Raw genomic sequence first — 17,705 nt, 5'->3', positions numbered from 1 at the left:
CTAAGCTCTCCTGCTTGCTTGTAGACTGGCTTAGTTGTAGACTATGCATCCCACACCACCAACCATCTGTAGAGCAGGACTTTTCTCCCCAAATCCTCGAGATGGTGATTGTGAGCTGCTTTCTTAAACCATCTCAGTCTATCTGGTGATGGTGCACCCACATTGCTGTGTAAGGAGGGAGTTCCAGGATTTTGACCAAGCCAAATAGATGGAAAAATAGTTCAAAGGTGAGTGGCTTGCAGATAGTGTATCTGCTGCCCTTGTACCTTCAGATGGTAGAGGGCATGATGTGGAAGATGCTGTTGAAAGAGCCTTGGTGAGTTTCTACAGTATATTTTGGAAATGGTACACACTTAGATTTAGATTTGTTGTCATGTGTACCGAGGTACAGTGAAAAATATTGTTCTGTGTACAGTCCAGACAGGTCGCTCCATGCATGAAAAACATAGAACGTTCGATAACTACACAATGTAAATACATAAACATCGACATCAGGTGAACAGTTACAAGATTTAGCTTTAGATTTTGTCACGTGTACCGAGGTACATTGAAAAGTACAGTTGAGGCTGATCGTTCCATACATGAAAATCATAGGACATATGATAGATACACAATATAAATATGTAGACACTGAGTGAAGCATACAGATTATAGTGCTACAATAGTAGAGAAGATGCGTAGAGAGATAGTTCAGTCCATAAGAGGGCCATTCAGGAGTCTGGTAACAGCGGGGAAAAAATTGTTTTTGAATCTGTTGGTTTGTATTCTCAGACTTTTGACACTGCGCTAATGATGGAGGGATTGAATGCTTGAGGTGGTGAATGAGGTAGCAATCAATGAGTGGCTTTGTCTTCAATGATGTCAAGCTTCTTGATTGTTATTGGAGCTGTGTTCATCCAGGAAAGTGGAGAATATTCTGTCACACTCCAGACTTGTGCCTTGTAGATGGTCAACAGGCTTTGGGGAGTCAGGAGCTGATTTACTCACTACAAGAGTTACCAACCTCTGAACTGCCCTTATGGCCACAATATGCATATTGCTAATCCAGTTCAATTTCAGGTAATAGTAACCCCCAGGATGTTTATAATGGGGGATTTAGTGATGCAGTTGAAGGTCATGGGGAGATTGTTAGATTATCCAGCAGTCATTACCCAGCAGTCATTTGGAATGAATATTATTTCCCTTTATTAGCCCAAGCCTGGATGTTGCTTTCAATATTGCTTTCAATAATCTATAAAGCAAAGATACATTTCACATAATCACAAGCATTCACGTCACTCTTCACAGACATGTATCTTTGTTTGTTATTCATGTTTAATTTTCATTGCTTCAGATTTGTGTTAAATTGAAAGTTACAAAAGTGGAATCTTGTTTGTAATTTCTTCATTTAGAGATTATTTTGTAAATTTGGTTATTTTGGTTTACGGCCCCACATGGATTGTAACAGAGTGACAGTGGCATTCTTTCCAAGAAAACACTCATCCAGACCCAAAACACATAACATAATATGATGTTGAAATTAAAATGGGGATAATTGTACAGTGGCTGCCTGCATGCATATAATTGAAGCAGTTTCCAGCTTGGAATACATAAATTGGTATATGGGAATTGCAAATGAGAAGAATGGCATGTCAATTAGTCACTGTAGCTGTGGTATTGCAGAATGGTACCTGCAGCAGGGCACATATCATTATTGATGCTGAGGAATTCCAGAAAAGCTGATTTAATCTATGTTCGGCAATTAAAATACTATGAAAAACTAGAAAAATATTTTGTTTTTTAAAATAATTTTTATTGAAAAATTTTGAATTTATACAACAACAAGCCATAATAAAATACCAAAAATAACAATAATATTAGCAATCATAAACATTCGCCCCACCTCCATGAACAACACAGCATATTAATAACAACGCAAATTAACACAATATTAAGTTACATAATAGAAGCTACAATAAGGAACATCCCCCCCCCCCCCCCCCCGGGCTGCTGCTATTGACCAAGATACCTATCTTTGAGCCAGGAAGTCCAGAAAAGGCTGCCATCGTTTATAGAACCCTTGTATTGATCCTCTCAGGGCAAATTTGACCCTTTCCAATTTTATAAATCCCGCAATGTCACTGATCCAGGCCTCCACACTTGGGGGCCTCGCATCCTTCCACTGCAGCAAGATCCTTCGTCGGGCTACTAGGGACGCAAAGGCCAGGACACCGGCCTCTTTCGCCTCCTGCACTCCCGGCTCTACCGCAACACCAAAAATCGCGAGTCCCCACCCTGGTTTGACCCTGGATCCAACCACCCTCGACACCATCCCCGCCACCCCCTTCCAGAATTCTTCCAGTGCTGGGCATGCCCAGAACATATATGGGCGTGGTTCGCAGGACTCCCCGAACATCTGGTGCACCTGTCCTCACCCCCAAAGAACCTACTCGTCCTAGCCCCGGACATGTGGACCCGGTGCAGCACCTTAAATTGGATGAGACTAAGCCTCGCACATGAGGAGGAAGAGTTGACTCTCTCCAAGGCATCCGCCCAAGTCCCGTCCTCTATCTGCTCCCTGAGTTCCTCCTCCCATTTAGCCTTCAGCTCCTCCACTGACGACTCCTCCACCTCCTGCATTACCTTATAAATGTCAGACACCATCCCCTCTCCGACCCACACCCCCGAAAGCACTCTGTCCATCGTCCCCCGTGAGGGCAGCAAAGGGAATCCCTCTACCTGTCCCCTAACAAATGCCTTTACCCGCAAGTATCTGAACATGTTCCCTTGGGGAAGCCCAAATTTATCTTCCAGTTCCCCCAGGCCCGCAAACCTCCCGCCAATAAACAGGTCCCTCAATTTGCTAATTCCCGCCCTTTGCCACCCCCTAAATCCCCCATCCTTGTTCCCCGGGATGAACCGATGATTGCCACCCAGTGGCGCCTCCATCGAGCCCCCTGTTTCCCCCCGATGCCGTCTCCACTGTCCCCAGATTCTTAGGGTCGCCGCCACCACCGGGCTCGTGGTAAACCTCTTAGGGGAGAGCGGCAACGGCACCGTTACCATGGCACCCAGGCTCGTACCTCTACATGACGCCATCTCCATTCTTTTCCACGCCGCCCCTCCCCCCTCCATCACCCATTTACGCACCATTGACACATTGGCCGCCCAATAGTACCCCAAAAGGTTGGGCAGCGCCAGCCCGTCTCTATCCCTCCCTCGCTCCAGGAACACCCTCTTCACTCTCGGAGTCCCATGTGCCCACACAAAGCTCAAAATACTGCTAGTCACTCTCCTAAAGAAGGCCCTGGGGATAAAGATGGGCAGGCACTGAAAGAGGAACAAGAACCTCGGAAGCACCGTCATTCTGACGGACTGCACCCTCCCCGCCAACGACAATGGCAGCATGTCCCACCTCTTGAACTCCTCCTCCATCTGATCTACAAGTCTGGTGAAATTATGTTTGTGAAGAGTCCCCCAGTCCCTGGCCACATGCACCCCCAGGTACCTAAAGCTCTCCCCTGCCCGCCAAAGCGGGAGCCTACCAATTCCTTCCTCCTGGTCTCCAGGGTGCACCACAAACAGCTCACTCTTGCCTAAATTTAATTTATAACCTGAAAAGGTCCCAAACTCAGCTAGCAGCTCCATCACCCCGGGCATCCCTCCCACCGGGTCTGCCACATACAGTAACATCGGCATACAACGACACCCTATGTTCCTCCCTACCTCGCACCAAACCTCTCCACCTCTCTGAATCCCTCAACGCCATCGCCAGCGGCTCGATTGCCAATGCAAACAACAAGGGGGACAGGGGGTAACCCTGCCTGGTCCCTCGGTAAAGCCGGAAGTACTCCGACCTCCTCCCATTCGTGGCCACGCACGCCATCGGGGCCTCGTATAGCAGCCTTACCCATCTAATAAACCCTTCACCAAATCCAAACCTCCCCAACACCTCCCATAAGTACCCCCACTCCACTCTATCGAAGGCCTTCTCCGCATCCAGCGCCATCACTATCTCTGCCTCCCCCTCAATCGCCGGCATCATGATGACATTCACCACTCTCCGCACATTCGTGTTCAGCTGCCTTCCCTTCACAAAACCTGTCTGGTCCTCGTGTACAACCCCTGGCACACAGTCCTCTATCCTGGTGGCCAGGATTTTTGCCAGCAGCTTGGCATCCACATTAAGGAGAGATATGGGCCTGTATGAACCACACTGCTGGTGGTCCTTGTCCCTCTTTAAAATTAACGAGATCAGTGCCCGCGACATCGTCGGGGGCAAAGTCCCCCCTTCCCACGTTTCATTAAGTGTCCGCACCAGCAAGGGGCCCACTAGGTCCACAAACTTTTTATAAAATTCCACCGGGAACCCATCCGGCCCCGGTGCCTTCCCTGACTGCATCTGCTCGATCCCCTTAACTAGCTCCTCCAGCTCAATCGGCGCACCCAACCCCTCCACCTTCTCCTCCTGAACCTTCGGGAAAGATAGCCCGTCGAGGAACCTCTCCATTCCCCCCCTCTCCCCCGTTGGCTCCGACCGGTACAGTTCCCCGTAAAAGTCCTTGAAGACCTCATTCACCTCTACCCCCTTCCGCACCACATTCCCACTCTTGTCTCTCACTCCAGCAATTTCCTTAGCCGCATCCCGCTTGCGAAGCTGATGAGCCAGCATCCTACTCGCCTTTTCACCATGTTCGTACACTGCCCCTTGTGCCTTCCTCCACTGTGCCTCCGCCTTTCTAGTGGTCAGCAAATCAAATTTAGCCTGCAGGCTGCGCCTCTCCCCCAACAGTCCCTCCTCTGGTGCCTCTGCATACCTCCTGTCTACCTCCAGCATCTTTCCCACCAGTCTATCCCTCTCACTCCTCTCGCTGTGTGCCCGGATGGATATCAGCTCCCCACGAATCACTGCCTTCAGGGCTTCCCAGACTATCCCCACCTGAACCTCCCCCGTATCATTCACCTCGAGGTACCCCTCAATACTTGCCCGGACCCTCCTACACACCTCCTCCACCGCCAGCAACCCCACATCCAACTGCCACAACGGGCGCTGGTCCCGCACCTCCCCCATGTCCAACTCTATCCAATGCAGAGCGTGGTCGGAGATTGCAATGGCCGAATACACGGCCTCCTCCACTCTCGGAATCAGTCCCCTACTCACCACGAAGAAGTCTATCCCAGAGTAGACCCTATGTACGTGGGAGAAGAAAGAGTACTCCCGTGCCCTCGGCCTCACAAACCTCCATGGATCCACCCCACCCATCTGGTCCATAAACCCGCTCAGTACCTTGGCCGCTGCCGGCCTCCTACCCGTCCTAGAGCTGGACCGATCCAGTGAAGGATCCAACACCGTATTGAAGTCCCCCCCCCCCCCCCATGATCAGACCTCCCGCCTCCAGATCCGGGACCCGTCCCTACATACGCCTCATAAAGCCCGCATTGTCCCAATTTGGGGCATACACACTAGCCAGTACCACCTTCTCTCCTTGTCACCTGCCCCTAACCATAACATACCTACCCCCCTTATCCGCCACCACCTCCGATGCCTCAAACAACACATTTTTCCCCACCAGAATCGCCACTCCCCGGTTCCTCACATCCAACCCAGAGTGGAAAACCTGCCCCACCCATCCCTTCCTCAGACGGACCTGGTCCACCACCTTCAGGTGGGTCTCCTGAAGCATTGCCACATCTGCCTTTAGCCCCTTCAGATGAGCAAGTACCCTCGACCGCTTCACCGGCCCATTCAACCCTCTCGCATTCCAAGTGACCAACCGGATCAGAGGGCCTCCCGCCCCCCTCACCTGTCGACTAGCCATAGCCCGTCGACTGCCCGCCCCAGGCCAGCACCCCCTGCCCGACCCAATCCCCACAGCGACAACACCTCACCTCTGTCCCCCCAGCCCCCACCAGCTCCTTCCTGACCCTACCAGCAGCAACCCGGTATTCCCCTTTCCCCCCCCCTCCCTTCCCCCCCAGGCTAGGAACCCTCCTAGCCGCAAACCGTCCTCCATTGTACTTCCGTGGGTCAGCTAACTTCTGCTGACCCCGGAAACTCCCGCCAATAACCCGACCCCTCCCAAAGTGGGATCATCCCCCAATCTATCCCTCCTCCAGGCACCGCTTCAGCGTGGGGAAGAACCAGTTAAGGCCCCGCCTCCCCCGTCATCGTCTCCACCCCGCAGCGCGGGAAACCAGAGGAAAGCCCGCGCTTTCGCACTGCCCCACCACACCCTTCTGACCCAGCTCCCAAATACCAGCCCCACTCCATACCCCCAACCCGACATAGAATACAACAAACCCCCCCAACCCTCCCCGCAAGATACAAAACTCAAACAATGCCCCACAGCAAAAACATATAACAGAACAACACCCCCATAAATAACCATATCAAAATTGCAAAAGTACACAAAAAGAGAACACAGCAACAGCAGAATCCAGCAATAAAGTATTACAACCGACCCCGCAACCCCCAACCCCTAGTTCAAGTCCAGTTTCTCCGTCCGCACGAACGCCCACGCCTCCTCTGGGGAACCGAAATAATAATGCCGGTCCGAATAAGTTACCCACAGGCGCGCAGGCTGCAACATTCCGAACTTTATCTTTTTCTTGTAAAGCACCTCTTTCGTCCGATTAAATCTGGACCGCCGCTTAGCCACCTCCGCACTCCAATCCTGGTAGATCCGTACTACCCCATTCTCCCAATTGCTGCTCTTCACCTTCTTAGCCCAGCGCAGCACGCAGTCCCGATCACTGAACCGGTGGAACCTCACCAGCACCGCACTCGGGGGTTCATTCTCCTTAGGCCTCCTGGCCAGTACTCTGTGTTCTCCCTCCAGCTCCAAGGGCAGATGGAAAGACCCGGCCCCCACTAGCGAGTTCAGCATCGTAGCCACATAGGTTGTCAGGTCCGACCCCTCCAGCCCCTCCGCAAGGCCCAAGATCCGCAGATTTCTCCGCCTCATGCGGTGATCAAGCTCCTCGAAGCGTTCCTGCCACTTCTTGTGGAGTGCCTCATGTAGAAAAATATTTTGTCGTTGATTAAAATGCGCAAGAGAACTTTCTTGGCAATATTGTTTTGAGTTGTGTAAGGGAATAATTTGCAAAGTTTGAAGTTTTTAATTATTGATAATCTTTGTTTGGCAGAAATTTACCACTCTCTATCATCATTGGTATTCCTTTAGTCACTGTTTGTTACATCCTGGTTAATGTTGCATATTTCACCATAATGACTCCCGCAGAACTTCTGCAGTCCTCTGCTGTTGCAGTGGTGAGTATTTCTTTAACTGTTAATCAATCCTCAAGTTGTATAAATAAAAGAGGTGCTGAACTAGATTGTGAAATTCTTTCCAAACATATTATTTCAAATGTACAGTCAACTGTAAGGTTTCAAAGGTTTGTAAGTATAGGCAGCTGGAATTTCATGGAGTACTAGAGACCACGGCGATCTTAAAATAATGGATGGGACCCAGCTCTGGAAATCCTGCCCTCATTGCTGACAGATCCCATTTTTGCCAGTAAGAGAAAAGAAAAGAGGTGTGACGCCAAATGCAGTAAACTCAGACTCTGCAAAGGCCATGTGTGTTAAGTTCATGGAGCGTATCCCACAGTGAGGGAGTTATAAAGCTTTAGATTGGTCATAAATAATCTCGAAGGGGGTCATAAATACTCTTGAAGGGCCAATGCAGTCTGTACACTGTCAAGCTGTAAAGTTGTTTAAATGGCCAGCCCTTTAAAAATATGTAGAGAAAAACTACTAGCCCATTTGCGAGTCAAAAAAAATCTATTCTGACAATTTCAAAACTGTCTCTTGACATAACAATAAGTGTTATCATCAAAGCATTATTAATGTTTAGCTGTTTCTCACAAGCTATCATTAACACAGATGTAAGTTCACTGTTTGTTTGACAGCTTCAAAGAAGTTATTCATATATAAGCTGTCGTTGATGTGTGATTATAAATACAAATTGTGATAAATGTTATATTTTATATTTTGTGACAGTAATGTTATTGAAACGCTTTTTCAAAATGCATACAGGCAGTATGTCTGTTAAAGCTTTAATAAAAGAGTTTTAAGTGATCATTCATTCCAACCACTTACTCTGTTACAGATAAAGGTCTAATGGAACATTGTTTATATTTTATTTTCCTGGAGTGTAGATAATTTATGAGGGATTGTGTCTAGTCCTAGCTAAGCAGGTCATTGAACTTATTGGGATACTAATAGGAGGAGCCAGGTCTGTCTGTGGTTTGTCAGTCTGTTATAAGATTTTTAATTGAACAGCAGTTAGTCTGAGAAGTCAGAAGTGTACTGAATCCACTCTTGGAAGGAACTCTCTCCAAAGGTCTCTACATATATAAGCAAGTAACCTGTCTTGTTAACTTTATTTATAAGTGCCATTTAAACTGTATTGATTTGCTTAATTGGAATTAGTGGAAGATGCAGATAGTAAGTCCAACAAAAAGCTGTTTGGGATGCTTGTTCGGTATTCTAAAAAATGGTTGGGTCTTGTCTGGTATCCTAACATTTTTTTTAAATAAGTCTTTAGGTACTTGAGGATATTTATATGGATTGAATGGACATTCATGAATATGGGACTTTTGTATGTAATGAAATCTGTAATAGATATTTATAATTTGATTTGATTTATTCTCAGCATGGCTCCTGAGAACTGCCTATGGTGGCTACTGAATGAGCTAACATGGAGTGTATAAGAGCAAAGTGTGGTGGGTGGTGGCTTATGTGTTCATACTATTTGGCATGAGTTGGCACAGGATCTATAAGGGACTGTGGGGATGGGTGAGGGGTCAGGAGATGTGGCTATAAGGGACAATGGAATGGGTAACATGGATTGGCATGGAAGGTATATAGTCATTGGGGATAGGTGGGGACATGGGTTGGCACATTGGCATACAAGCACAGGGGAGCGGGTAGGAAGTGAGGAGTGAGTGCTTATGTTTACGACAACTGGGCTGAAACCTCAGACCATGAGGGGAGCCTCATAGCAGCCTATTTTGGCACCTGGCAGTTCATAGAATACCGAATGTGCAGAAGGAGGCCATTCAGCCCATCGAGTCTGCACAGACCCTTCAAAAGACCATCTACCTGGGCCCAATTCCCCAACCTATTCCAACGACCCCACCCTGAGGAGCAATTTAGCATGGCCAACCCACCTAACCTGCACATCCTTGGACTGTGGGAGGAAACCGGAGCACCCGGAGGAAACCGACTCAGACACGGGGAGGATGTGCAAACTGCACCGGAAAATGGGTGCGACGGGGCAGAGAATCCCACCCATCATTTTTAAAGAATTAAGACAGAAGTGGCTCACTGTGGGTTACTTGAGAAAAGTGATCTGTTCTGACGGTGTTTCAATCATTGCAGTAATGAGATGGTACAGTTCAACCTCAGTGAGCCGCGCCATCTCATTCTATTTGATATCATTGCTGCTTTTCAAAGGAATGCCTCCGTCACAGAGAAAAACACGACATGCCGTCATATTTAGGTGAGGAATGTGTTTGTCTGGGAATTTGTGTCTCTAAACTGTGTCTTGGTTTAATACACGGATTACGGTGTAGAAACAAATGGTTGGCTGTGAAACAGTCATCAGTTGCTCTAAATTTATGAATAATCCCATTGTGTCTTTGATAATGTTTAAAAACCATCTGTTTTCCTACTTCAAACCAATTATGTGTTACTCCAAAGAAATTAATCGAATAGAAGGCATGGTCTGCAGTTATTTAATTCTTGCTTTATTTTGAAAGCTGGTCTCATCTAAAAACTGTGATCCTTTAACATAAATACTTTAGAAGGAATTGTATAAGAGGTACAACTGGAATTACCCTGTTGCCAAGCCTCACGATAAAGCATGTTATTAGTATTCATCACACAAAACATTGTTTTAACTGTTGAGTTGTCTGCCAATCTTAGATGTTTTCGACTCAAGTGAGATTGGTTTTCTTTTTTCCATAACCTTATCTGATCCGGTAATTTAGCTGTTTTGGCCAGCTAAATCATTGGGCTGTGAGGCTTGGCAACAGGGTAACTCCAGTTGTACCTCATATACAATTCCATGTAAAGTATTTATGTTAAAGGATCACAGATTTTTATTTGAGATCAGCTTTCAAAATAAAGCAAGAATTAAATAACCGCAGACCATGCCTTCTATTCCATGCCTGGCAGATGTGAACAGTGTTTAATCCACCAGTAGTACTGTAAATAGAATGATTATTAGTTCCTGCATCATACACTCTGCTAGAGCAGAAAGACTTCCGATAATAAGGGACATGTCTGCCTACAGCAAGTATTGTTGGCCATTGAATGAGACCGTGATCAAAAGAGATAAAAGCATTACCATCTAGTGGGAAGTTGTTTGTAATTATCCAAGTACTTATCTACAAAAAGTTAGCTCCATTAATCTGAGGAAGGAGCAGTGCTCTGAAAGCTCGTGTTTGAAACAAACATGTTGGACTTTAACCTGGTGTTGTAAGACTTCTTACTGTGCTCACCTCAGTCCAATGCCGGCATCTCCACATCATTACAAAAAGTTAATAACTTGGCCTAAGTGATTGGGTAATATTTGATGAAACAATATTGAAAAATTAAAGGTCAAGTTCTCAGAAGCAACATTACTATTACCATCACCTGACTGTAGTCGAGGTCCTAAGCACTTACTGTGAAGAAAGTAAATGGAGTGTTCAGTAGATTTGGAAATACACAGTGATGAAAAAAAAACAATGTTTGATTTTTATGTTACTTTGGGGAAGGTATGCGGGGGTGGGATTCTACCTTTCTCAGACTAAGGGCTGAATTCTCTGTTTCAGAGGCTAATGTGCCGGCTCAAACAGAGAATTCGCGGGCATTTTACGATGCCAAAATCGGTGCCGAACGCTCTCTGATTCTGGGACCGGTGAGAGGCACCAAAAACGGCAGAAGAATAACCTGTGCCGTACAACATGGTGCCGGCCGTGTGCGGACATGGCCTGCTAAAAAATGCCCCCCTGTAACTCCCCTCGCCACCCCCAGACCAACCCCCATCAGACCCCTCCCAGACACTGCCGAAGCCCACTTGCCAGCGGAACGGCTCCCCCCCCCCACGCCCCCCAACTGTGGCAGCACTCGACAGTCCGCAGCCGCCACACCACGTTTACAAAAAGTGAAAGGACAAGCCACCAACACCATCAGGAAGTCGGCCCATCGGGGGCGGAGCAACAGGGGAGGGCCTCGGGTGGCGTCCTGAGGCCCTCCCGAAGGCATGCGTATGCTGTTTTTGAGGGGGTCGGAGCATCGGATATACGGTGCCGCCCCCGATTTTGGTGTAAAAATGGATTCTCTGGCCGATCATCGAACGCAATTTCAGCATCAGCGATCGGAGAATCCCGCCCTATGTGTTGACGCAGGGGCATAATTCATGGACTTTCACAACTGCAAAACTGGTGCCGTATCTGGAACAATTCAGCAACTGTGGAGGGGCTGATACCGGCGCCCCCTGGAACACAATCGATTCCAATGTAAAACTGTGCAGGATTCGCCGGGTCCGTGATCGACACTCAGGAGGCTGACAAACTGCAGCTGCACATACACATTACAATCACCACACTCATTAAATCCAGCCAACAAGATGACACTGGTTGTGCTGGAGCGTGCCCATACAGCTGATGGGTCGGCTGGGGCCAGAGGGCACCCGGGGGGGAGGGGGGGGGTGGCCTGGGGGACACCTATATGACCCATGGCCTTAAGTTCACGGGGGGGGGGGGGGGGGGGTGTCAGCAGTGCCCAGCTGCATGGCTGCCTTTCTGGCTGCGGACTAGTGTTCCGTGCCTGTCCACCACGACCCCACAGCCCACTTCCTGGCTACCCCCTGCTACTCCCTCCGACTCTGGTAGAAGCCCCCCCCCCAGCAAACTATGGCGATGTTGGATACTCTCTGCACCCCTCTCTCTCCCTCAGCAGCCACAACACCAGTTTCACGATTTTTAAAAGCCAAGTGAACCGCGGCGTCAGGAACTTGGCCCATCGGAAGCCCCGGAGAATACTGGGTCAGGCCCGCTAGTGATATGTAAATTGTGTTTACTGTACGTGGGTTCCGGACGGCATTGACACCATTGTCAAGGTGACGGGAATTGCGATTTGGCGTCAAATTGCCGCGTACCGCAATTTTGTCGTCAGAAACTATTCTCCACCCAATCACGTTTCCTGATTTTGGCATCAGCCAATGGAGAATCCCACCCATGGTAAGAGGGCGACAAAACTTTTTTTTAAATGTCCCCAAAATAAAAAGATGATATAAAAGAGGATTAATTAATTAATCCCATTCCCCTGCACTTTAGAGACCCCCTCAATAATGCCCCCCCCCCCATAGACCCCCTAAATAAAGGGATCCTCAGACACCGTTGAATAAGAAACCCCCTCTCAAAGACTGCCTAAATAAAGAGACCCCTCCCATTTGGGCCCCCTAAATAAGGACACCCCTCCCACAGACCCCCAGAAAAGTGACCCCTGTCAGGACTCCCCCAGAAGGACTCCGTGAGCAATCCAGACAGGGGCAGTGAAACAAATTATTGCTTTAACACTGACCTGGGCAATACCTAGCTCAGAAACAGGAAGCAACACCTGTCAATCCCTGGAAAGGGAATCCCAGTCAGCTGTGTTTAAACCCGCTCAGATCTTTGATCTGCAAGCCATTCATTGATTTCTCTTTGATAGCGATTTTACTAGGCTGATTGGCAGCTTCCACATACCACAACAGTCAGCACTGCTCCATTCATCTTCCTTTGCGGTTTAGTAACTGAAGTGCTCCAACCGCAATATTTAGACACATCAATCTTTGATTAACAGCTCCTGGACCACTTCAAACAGAATTAAGTGCTTTCCAATCACCTCCATTCACAGTTGAGTGATGTTAAATTGGTCAGCTAGAACTTGACAGCACTTAAATGTGTTTGAACTGGTCCATTTATTTAAAGGGAGTCTGTGGGAGGTCTCTTTATTTAGGGGGTCTCTGGGTGGGGTTCCTTATTTAGGGGGTCTCTGTGGCAGTCCTTTATTTAGGAGGTTTCTGGGGAGTCTCTTCATTTGGGGGGGTCTCTGGTGCGGGTTGTCTGGTGGGTGTGGGGTGGGCAAGGGTCTTGCATTGTGGGGGGAAGGGGGTCCTTGGATAGAGTTTGGGGGAAACTCCCTTAACAAGTTACCCCCTTGGCCACGTTTATCAGGACCAGTAGTAATTCTTGCCCATATGATTCCCGACCCAGAGGACTGGAGAATCACGTGGGCCCAGAGAATATGGTGCCCGGCCTGCTGAGTGGGTGCAAATGAATCTTAATGAACCATTTGCATCCTCCAGCTGGCACTGGGAGCAAATTTCAATCCCGACACCAGCAGGGAGCCCAGAGCATCGGAAATGGGTCGGCACCTGTAGCCAATCCCATTTTCTTCACAACGCTGGGTTCTCCGCCTCATTGGTAACTTTGCTGCCAGTGGCATAAGGCAGGGAGTTTAGCCCAATGTTTTCCCTATCATCAAAAATATCATTTGACAACTGGCTACTTTATTTATTGTTGCTCAGTAGTACAATCAACTCAGATTATATGTTTATCTGTGAGCATGTGTACACTGAATCACTACCCCAAATCTTCACCCAACCGCAATTTAGACTCCATGTTAAACTGTTAGGCTGTTAAACTCTCACTGTTCCCACGTAGAAAGCATGCATTGCAGATGCACCACCTCTGTGCATGCGTGTGTTCACTGTTTGCAATTGCACCATTTACGAGATTTTGCAGGAATGGATCCCCGTGGACAATGGTAGTTGACTGTACAGAACTTGAGTATTGCTGGGCAAAGAGTCATGTTGTCAAAACTTTTTATCTGGTACTCATCAGGACAGGAACAAGAATGGTAATTTCAAAGGGAGCAATAACCTACACTGTAAATTGACTCTGATTGGTTGAGGTGCTGCCATGGAGAATGCAACGGGAAACTATCACCCCTACATTTTTGTTCAAATATAAAAAGGCACAATGCCTTAACATATTCCTTTTGCCTGTAGAGATCAGGTTGATGGATATGAACATATATAGCCTGACCAATCAGAGTCAACTTGCCAACATATCAATACCCTTTTATATTTAAATCTATACTTTCATATGTACAAATAGTCCCCAGTATAAAATCTATGGTAAAGGCGTGATGAACATATCAAACATGGGTCTGACAGGTGGCACGGTGGCGCAATGGTTAGCACTGCTGCCTCACAGCACTGCGGACCCAGGTTCGATCCCGGCTCCGGGTCACTGTCCATGTGGAGTTTGCACATTCTTCCTGGGTTTGTGTGGGTCTCACCCCCACAACACAAAGATGTGCAGGGTAGGTGAATTGACCATACTAAATTGCTCCTTAATAGGAAAAAAAGAATTGGGAACTTTAAATTTATTTTTAAAAACTTGGGCCTCATGGTCATAGCTGAATTAAATTCAACCTGAAACAATCATGCATAAGTGTACCCATGTTTCTTGATCAAGATTCCCCAAGTCACAAAGCTCAATGCAATATAGAAACAAGTTCCTCATGTGCAGGTAGTCAAATTTATTCAAATATTGATTGGCTGAAATCCATATAAAGTGTTGAAATTCACGATGAAAAGTAACATTCTACATGGGCAGCACGGTAGCACACGTGGATAGCACTGTGGCTTCACAGCGCCAAGGTCCCAGGTTCGATTCCCCGTTGGGTCACTGTCTGTGTGGCGTCTGCATGTTCTCCCCATGTGTGCGTGGGTTTCCTCCAGGTGCTCCAGTTTCCTCCCACACTCCAAAGATGTGCAGGTTAGGTGGATTGGCCATGATAAATTGCCCTTAGTGACCAAAAAAAAAGGTTCGGAGGGGTTATTGGGTTATGGGGACAGGGTGGAAGTGAGGGTTTAAGTGGGTCAGTGCAGACTCGATGGCCCGAATGGCCTCTTTCTGCACTGTATGTTTTATGTTCTATTTGAATGTAATAGTTCAGAAAAATTCTGGACTTCAAAGCATATGTGAGTAAGAAGTAAAGGGGGAGATATTAGAAGATTAAACTAAAAATGTAGAATATTTTTCTAATTTAGTTAGCCTTGTAAAAAAATGTGAAACCTTAATATTCCAATAACTTTATATTGTAATAGGCATGTAGAGATTTGTATCATAGCCACTATGCCACAACTGGATTAGTTACCTCCTAACTGGGGGCCACTTTGGCTCGGTTGGCTGGACAGCTGGTTCGTGATACAGAGTGCGACCAACAGCGCGGGCTCAGATTCCCATACTGGCTGAGGTTATTCATGAAGGCCGCCCTTGTCAACCTGAGGTGTGATGATCATCAGCTAATCCTCCCCACAAAGGGGAAAGCAGCCTATGGTCTATGGCAACTTTACTTACTTGGTAACCTACAAAACATTGTCCAGCTTTCTTGATTTTAAAAAAATCTTCTTTTCCTTCTTGTATAAAATGTCATGGAAGTGTTCGATAGGATTGAGCATAGGAACCTATTATCCTCCAGAGAAACATCCCAGGATTATGTTTCCTTCTAGCATGTGAAGTTTCTGTATGACAAGCTCTCGGAATAAAAGAAAGTCCAATAAAAGTTTCTCCCGTAAGCAGGTCAAATAGTTCCTCCAGAGAGTCAGTACAGATAACCAGGATCTAAATATATATTATCCAGTAATGACCTTCACTTATTTTTGGATCTTCCCAATATCAACTGGATTTGAGAACGTGCGCAGAAGATATGGCAAAAGTTGTCAGATTCTCTAATATTTTTCCAACACTATTGTGGCTGCCAGTGCCAACATTCCAATTTATGAAGTTCAACTGAAGTTCACTAGTTTAAATCAAGGATATGGCTGGTTTAGCTCAGTGGGCTAGACAGTTGGTTTGTAATGCAAGGCCAACAGGTTCAATTCCCGAACAGGTGCAGGAATGTGGCGACTAGGGACTTTTCACAGTAGCTTCATACTTGTGACAATAAAGGATTATTATTATATTGACTGTCTCGTAGCAATTTGCATGTAGTCACATTAAAACTGTAGTCACAGTGAGCTAGGCAGCCGGCTTGTCATGCAGAACAAAGCCAGAACAGGGCTCTGGCTTTTTAAAAATCCTTCCCTTTCAATGTGGATGTGCTAACATTTGCAGGGTAGAGGTGCTGGTGGGTGTGCTGGGGGGGAGGCTTTTTAAGACCATCATGCGGTTCAATTCCCGTACCGGCCTCCCTGAACAGTTGCTGGAATGTGGCGACTAGGGGCTTTTCACAGTAACTTCATTGAAGCCAACTTGTTACAATAATTAATTATTATTTTTATTATTAAAACCTGTAATATAAATAGACAACTTTTTCATCCAGTCTCCAGGCTCTTCCCCAAGTATATTTAATGATGTTTCAGCTAACTGTGCATTAAGGTGGCCAATGATTTCATAGGAAAATTATTCAAAGTATGCTTCATAAATTGATAATGAGTTGTTTGAACTATAATTTTTTAAGCACTGTTTTAGTATTGTACTTAAAGCTGCAAACTGTACTGTACATTCCATTAACCATAATTACATGTGAAAATAAATCTCATTCTAAATTCTATGCCACTGTAACAGGAAAGTTTGTGACATTGTCCTTGATTAATTTATTGCAATAGACTTTTGGTGATCGGGTCCTCACACCGGCCTCTTGGGTAGTTCCACTCTTTGTTGTATTTTCTACTTTTGGAGCTGCAAATGGTTCCTGTTTCACTGCTGGCAGGTAAAATAAACTTTTTTTTATTAATACAAAGAACAAAGATGCATTTTCCACTTCGGTTCCACTATGCCACATTATTCTCTGTCTGAGAGTCTGAATAGGCAATCCACTTTCAAGCTACCGCAAATGCTATTCATGAGCTAGCTCTCAAAAAGACAAGACAGTAGTCTAAAATACAAGGCTCTGCCTTTTTTTTAAGCCCTTCCCTTTCAATGGAGACGTGCTAACTTTTGCAGGGTAGAGGGTGTTGGTGGGTGTGCTGGGGGGAGGCTTTTTAAGACCATCATGCTGTGTGGGAAAGGAATTTATTCAGTAATATTACAAAAACCAACACAAACACATGAACAAACCTGCTTTCATTTTAACTGTGTAGATTTACTGGGATCCAAGTAACTCGAGGTGGGTTTGTGATTCTGATGGGCAAATTAATATCTGTTCCTCTGGAGGTAGACTGGAGAGACTGTTCTCCTTAAAGAGGAGTTTGACAGGTGACTTGATAGAGGTGTTCAAAGTCATGAGAGCTCATGACAGAGTAGATGGGTAGAAAATGTTCCCATTGATGGAACAGTGAGGAGCAAGAGGGCATCAGTGTTAGGTGAATGGCACAGGAACTAATGGTGACATGAGAGAAACGTTTTTTCACAGTTAGGACCAGGAATGCACAGCCTGAGTTTGTGGTGGAGCTGATTCAATGGTGACTTTTAAAATCAAAGAGGACAAATTTCTGAAGAGGAAGGATTTATTGGCGTGTGGGATTTGCCGAGAGCCAGCATGAACTTGACAGGCCAAATGGCCTTGTGCCGTGCTGTAACAATTTTATTGTTCTATTCTGTGATATTTTCCTGGTAATTCTAATTTTAATTGTTGTGGTCAGAGGGCGCTCTTCTACCCAGGGCAATTCTCCAATGACTCACAGCGGGAGGCAAATGTTCGCTGACACATCCAATCACAATCTGCAATCAAACTC

The 17,705-nt window shown here is 46.5% G+C and overlaps 1 protein-coding gene across 2 annotated transcripts in view; it reads left to right on the top strand.

Moving 5' to 3' along the window:
• slc7a9 (solute carrier family 7 member 9) overlaps window positions 1–17,705 on the top strand; it is a 109,996-nt gene that overhangs the window by 71,596 nt on the left and 20,695 nt on the right. For both annotated transcript variants that reach the window (XR_005461793.1, XM_038806547.1), the window contains exons 8-9: window positions 7,126–7,249; window positions 16,638–16,741. Coding sequence is in view for 1 of the 2 variants with exons in the window: in XM_038806547.1 (XP_038662475.1) it covers window positions 7,126–7,249; window positions 16,638–16,741 (228 nt within the window). In the remaining variant the exon portion in view is untranslated. The remainder of the gene's footprint in view (window positions 1–7,125; window positions 7,250–16,637; window positions 16,742–17,705) is intronic.

The sequence above is a fragment of the Scyliorhinus canicula genome, chromosome 9 (assembly GCF_902713615.1).
Source record: "Scyliorhinus canicula chromosome 9, sScyCan1.1, whole genome shotgun sequence".
NCBI lineage: Eukaryota > Metazoa > Chordata > Chondrichthyes > Carcharhiniformes > Scyliorhinidae > Scyliorhinus > Scyliorhinus canicula.
The sequence above is the reverse complement of the archived record's forward strand: the minus strand, read 5'-3'. Positions and strand labels throughout refer to the sequence as shown.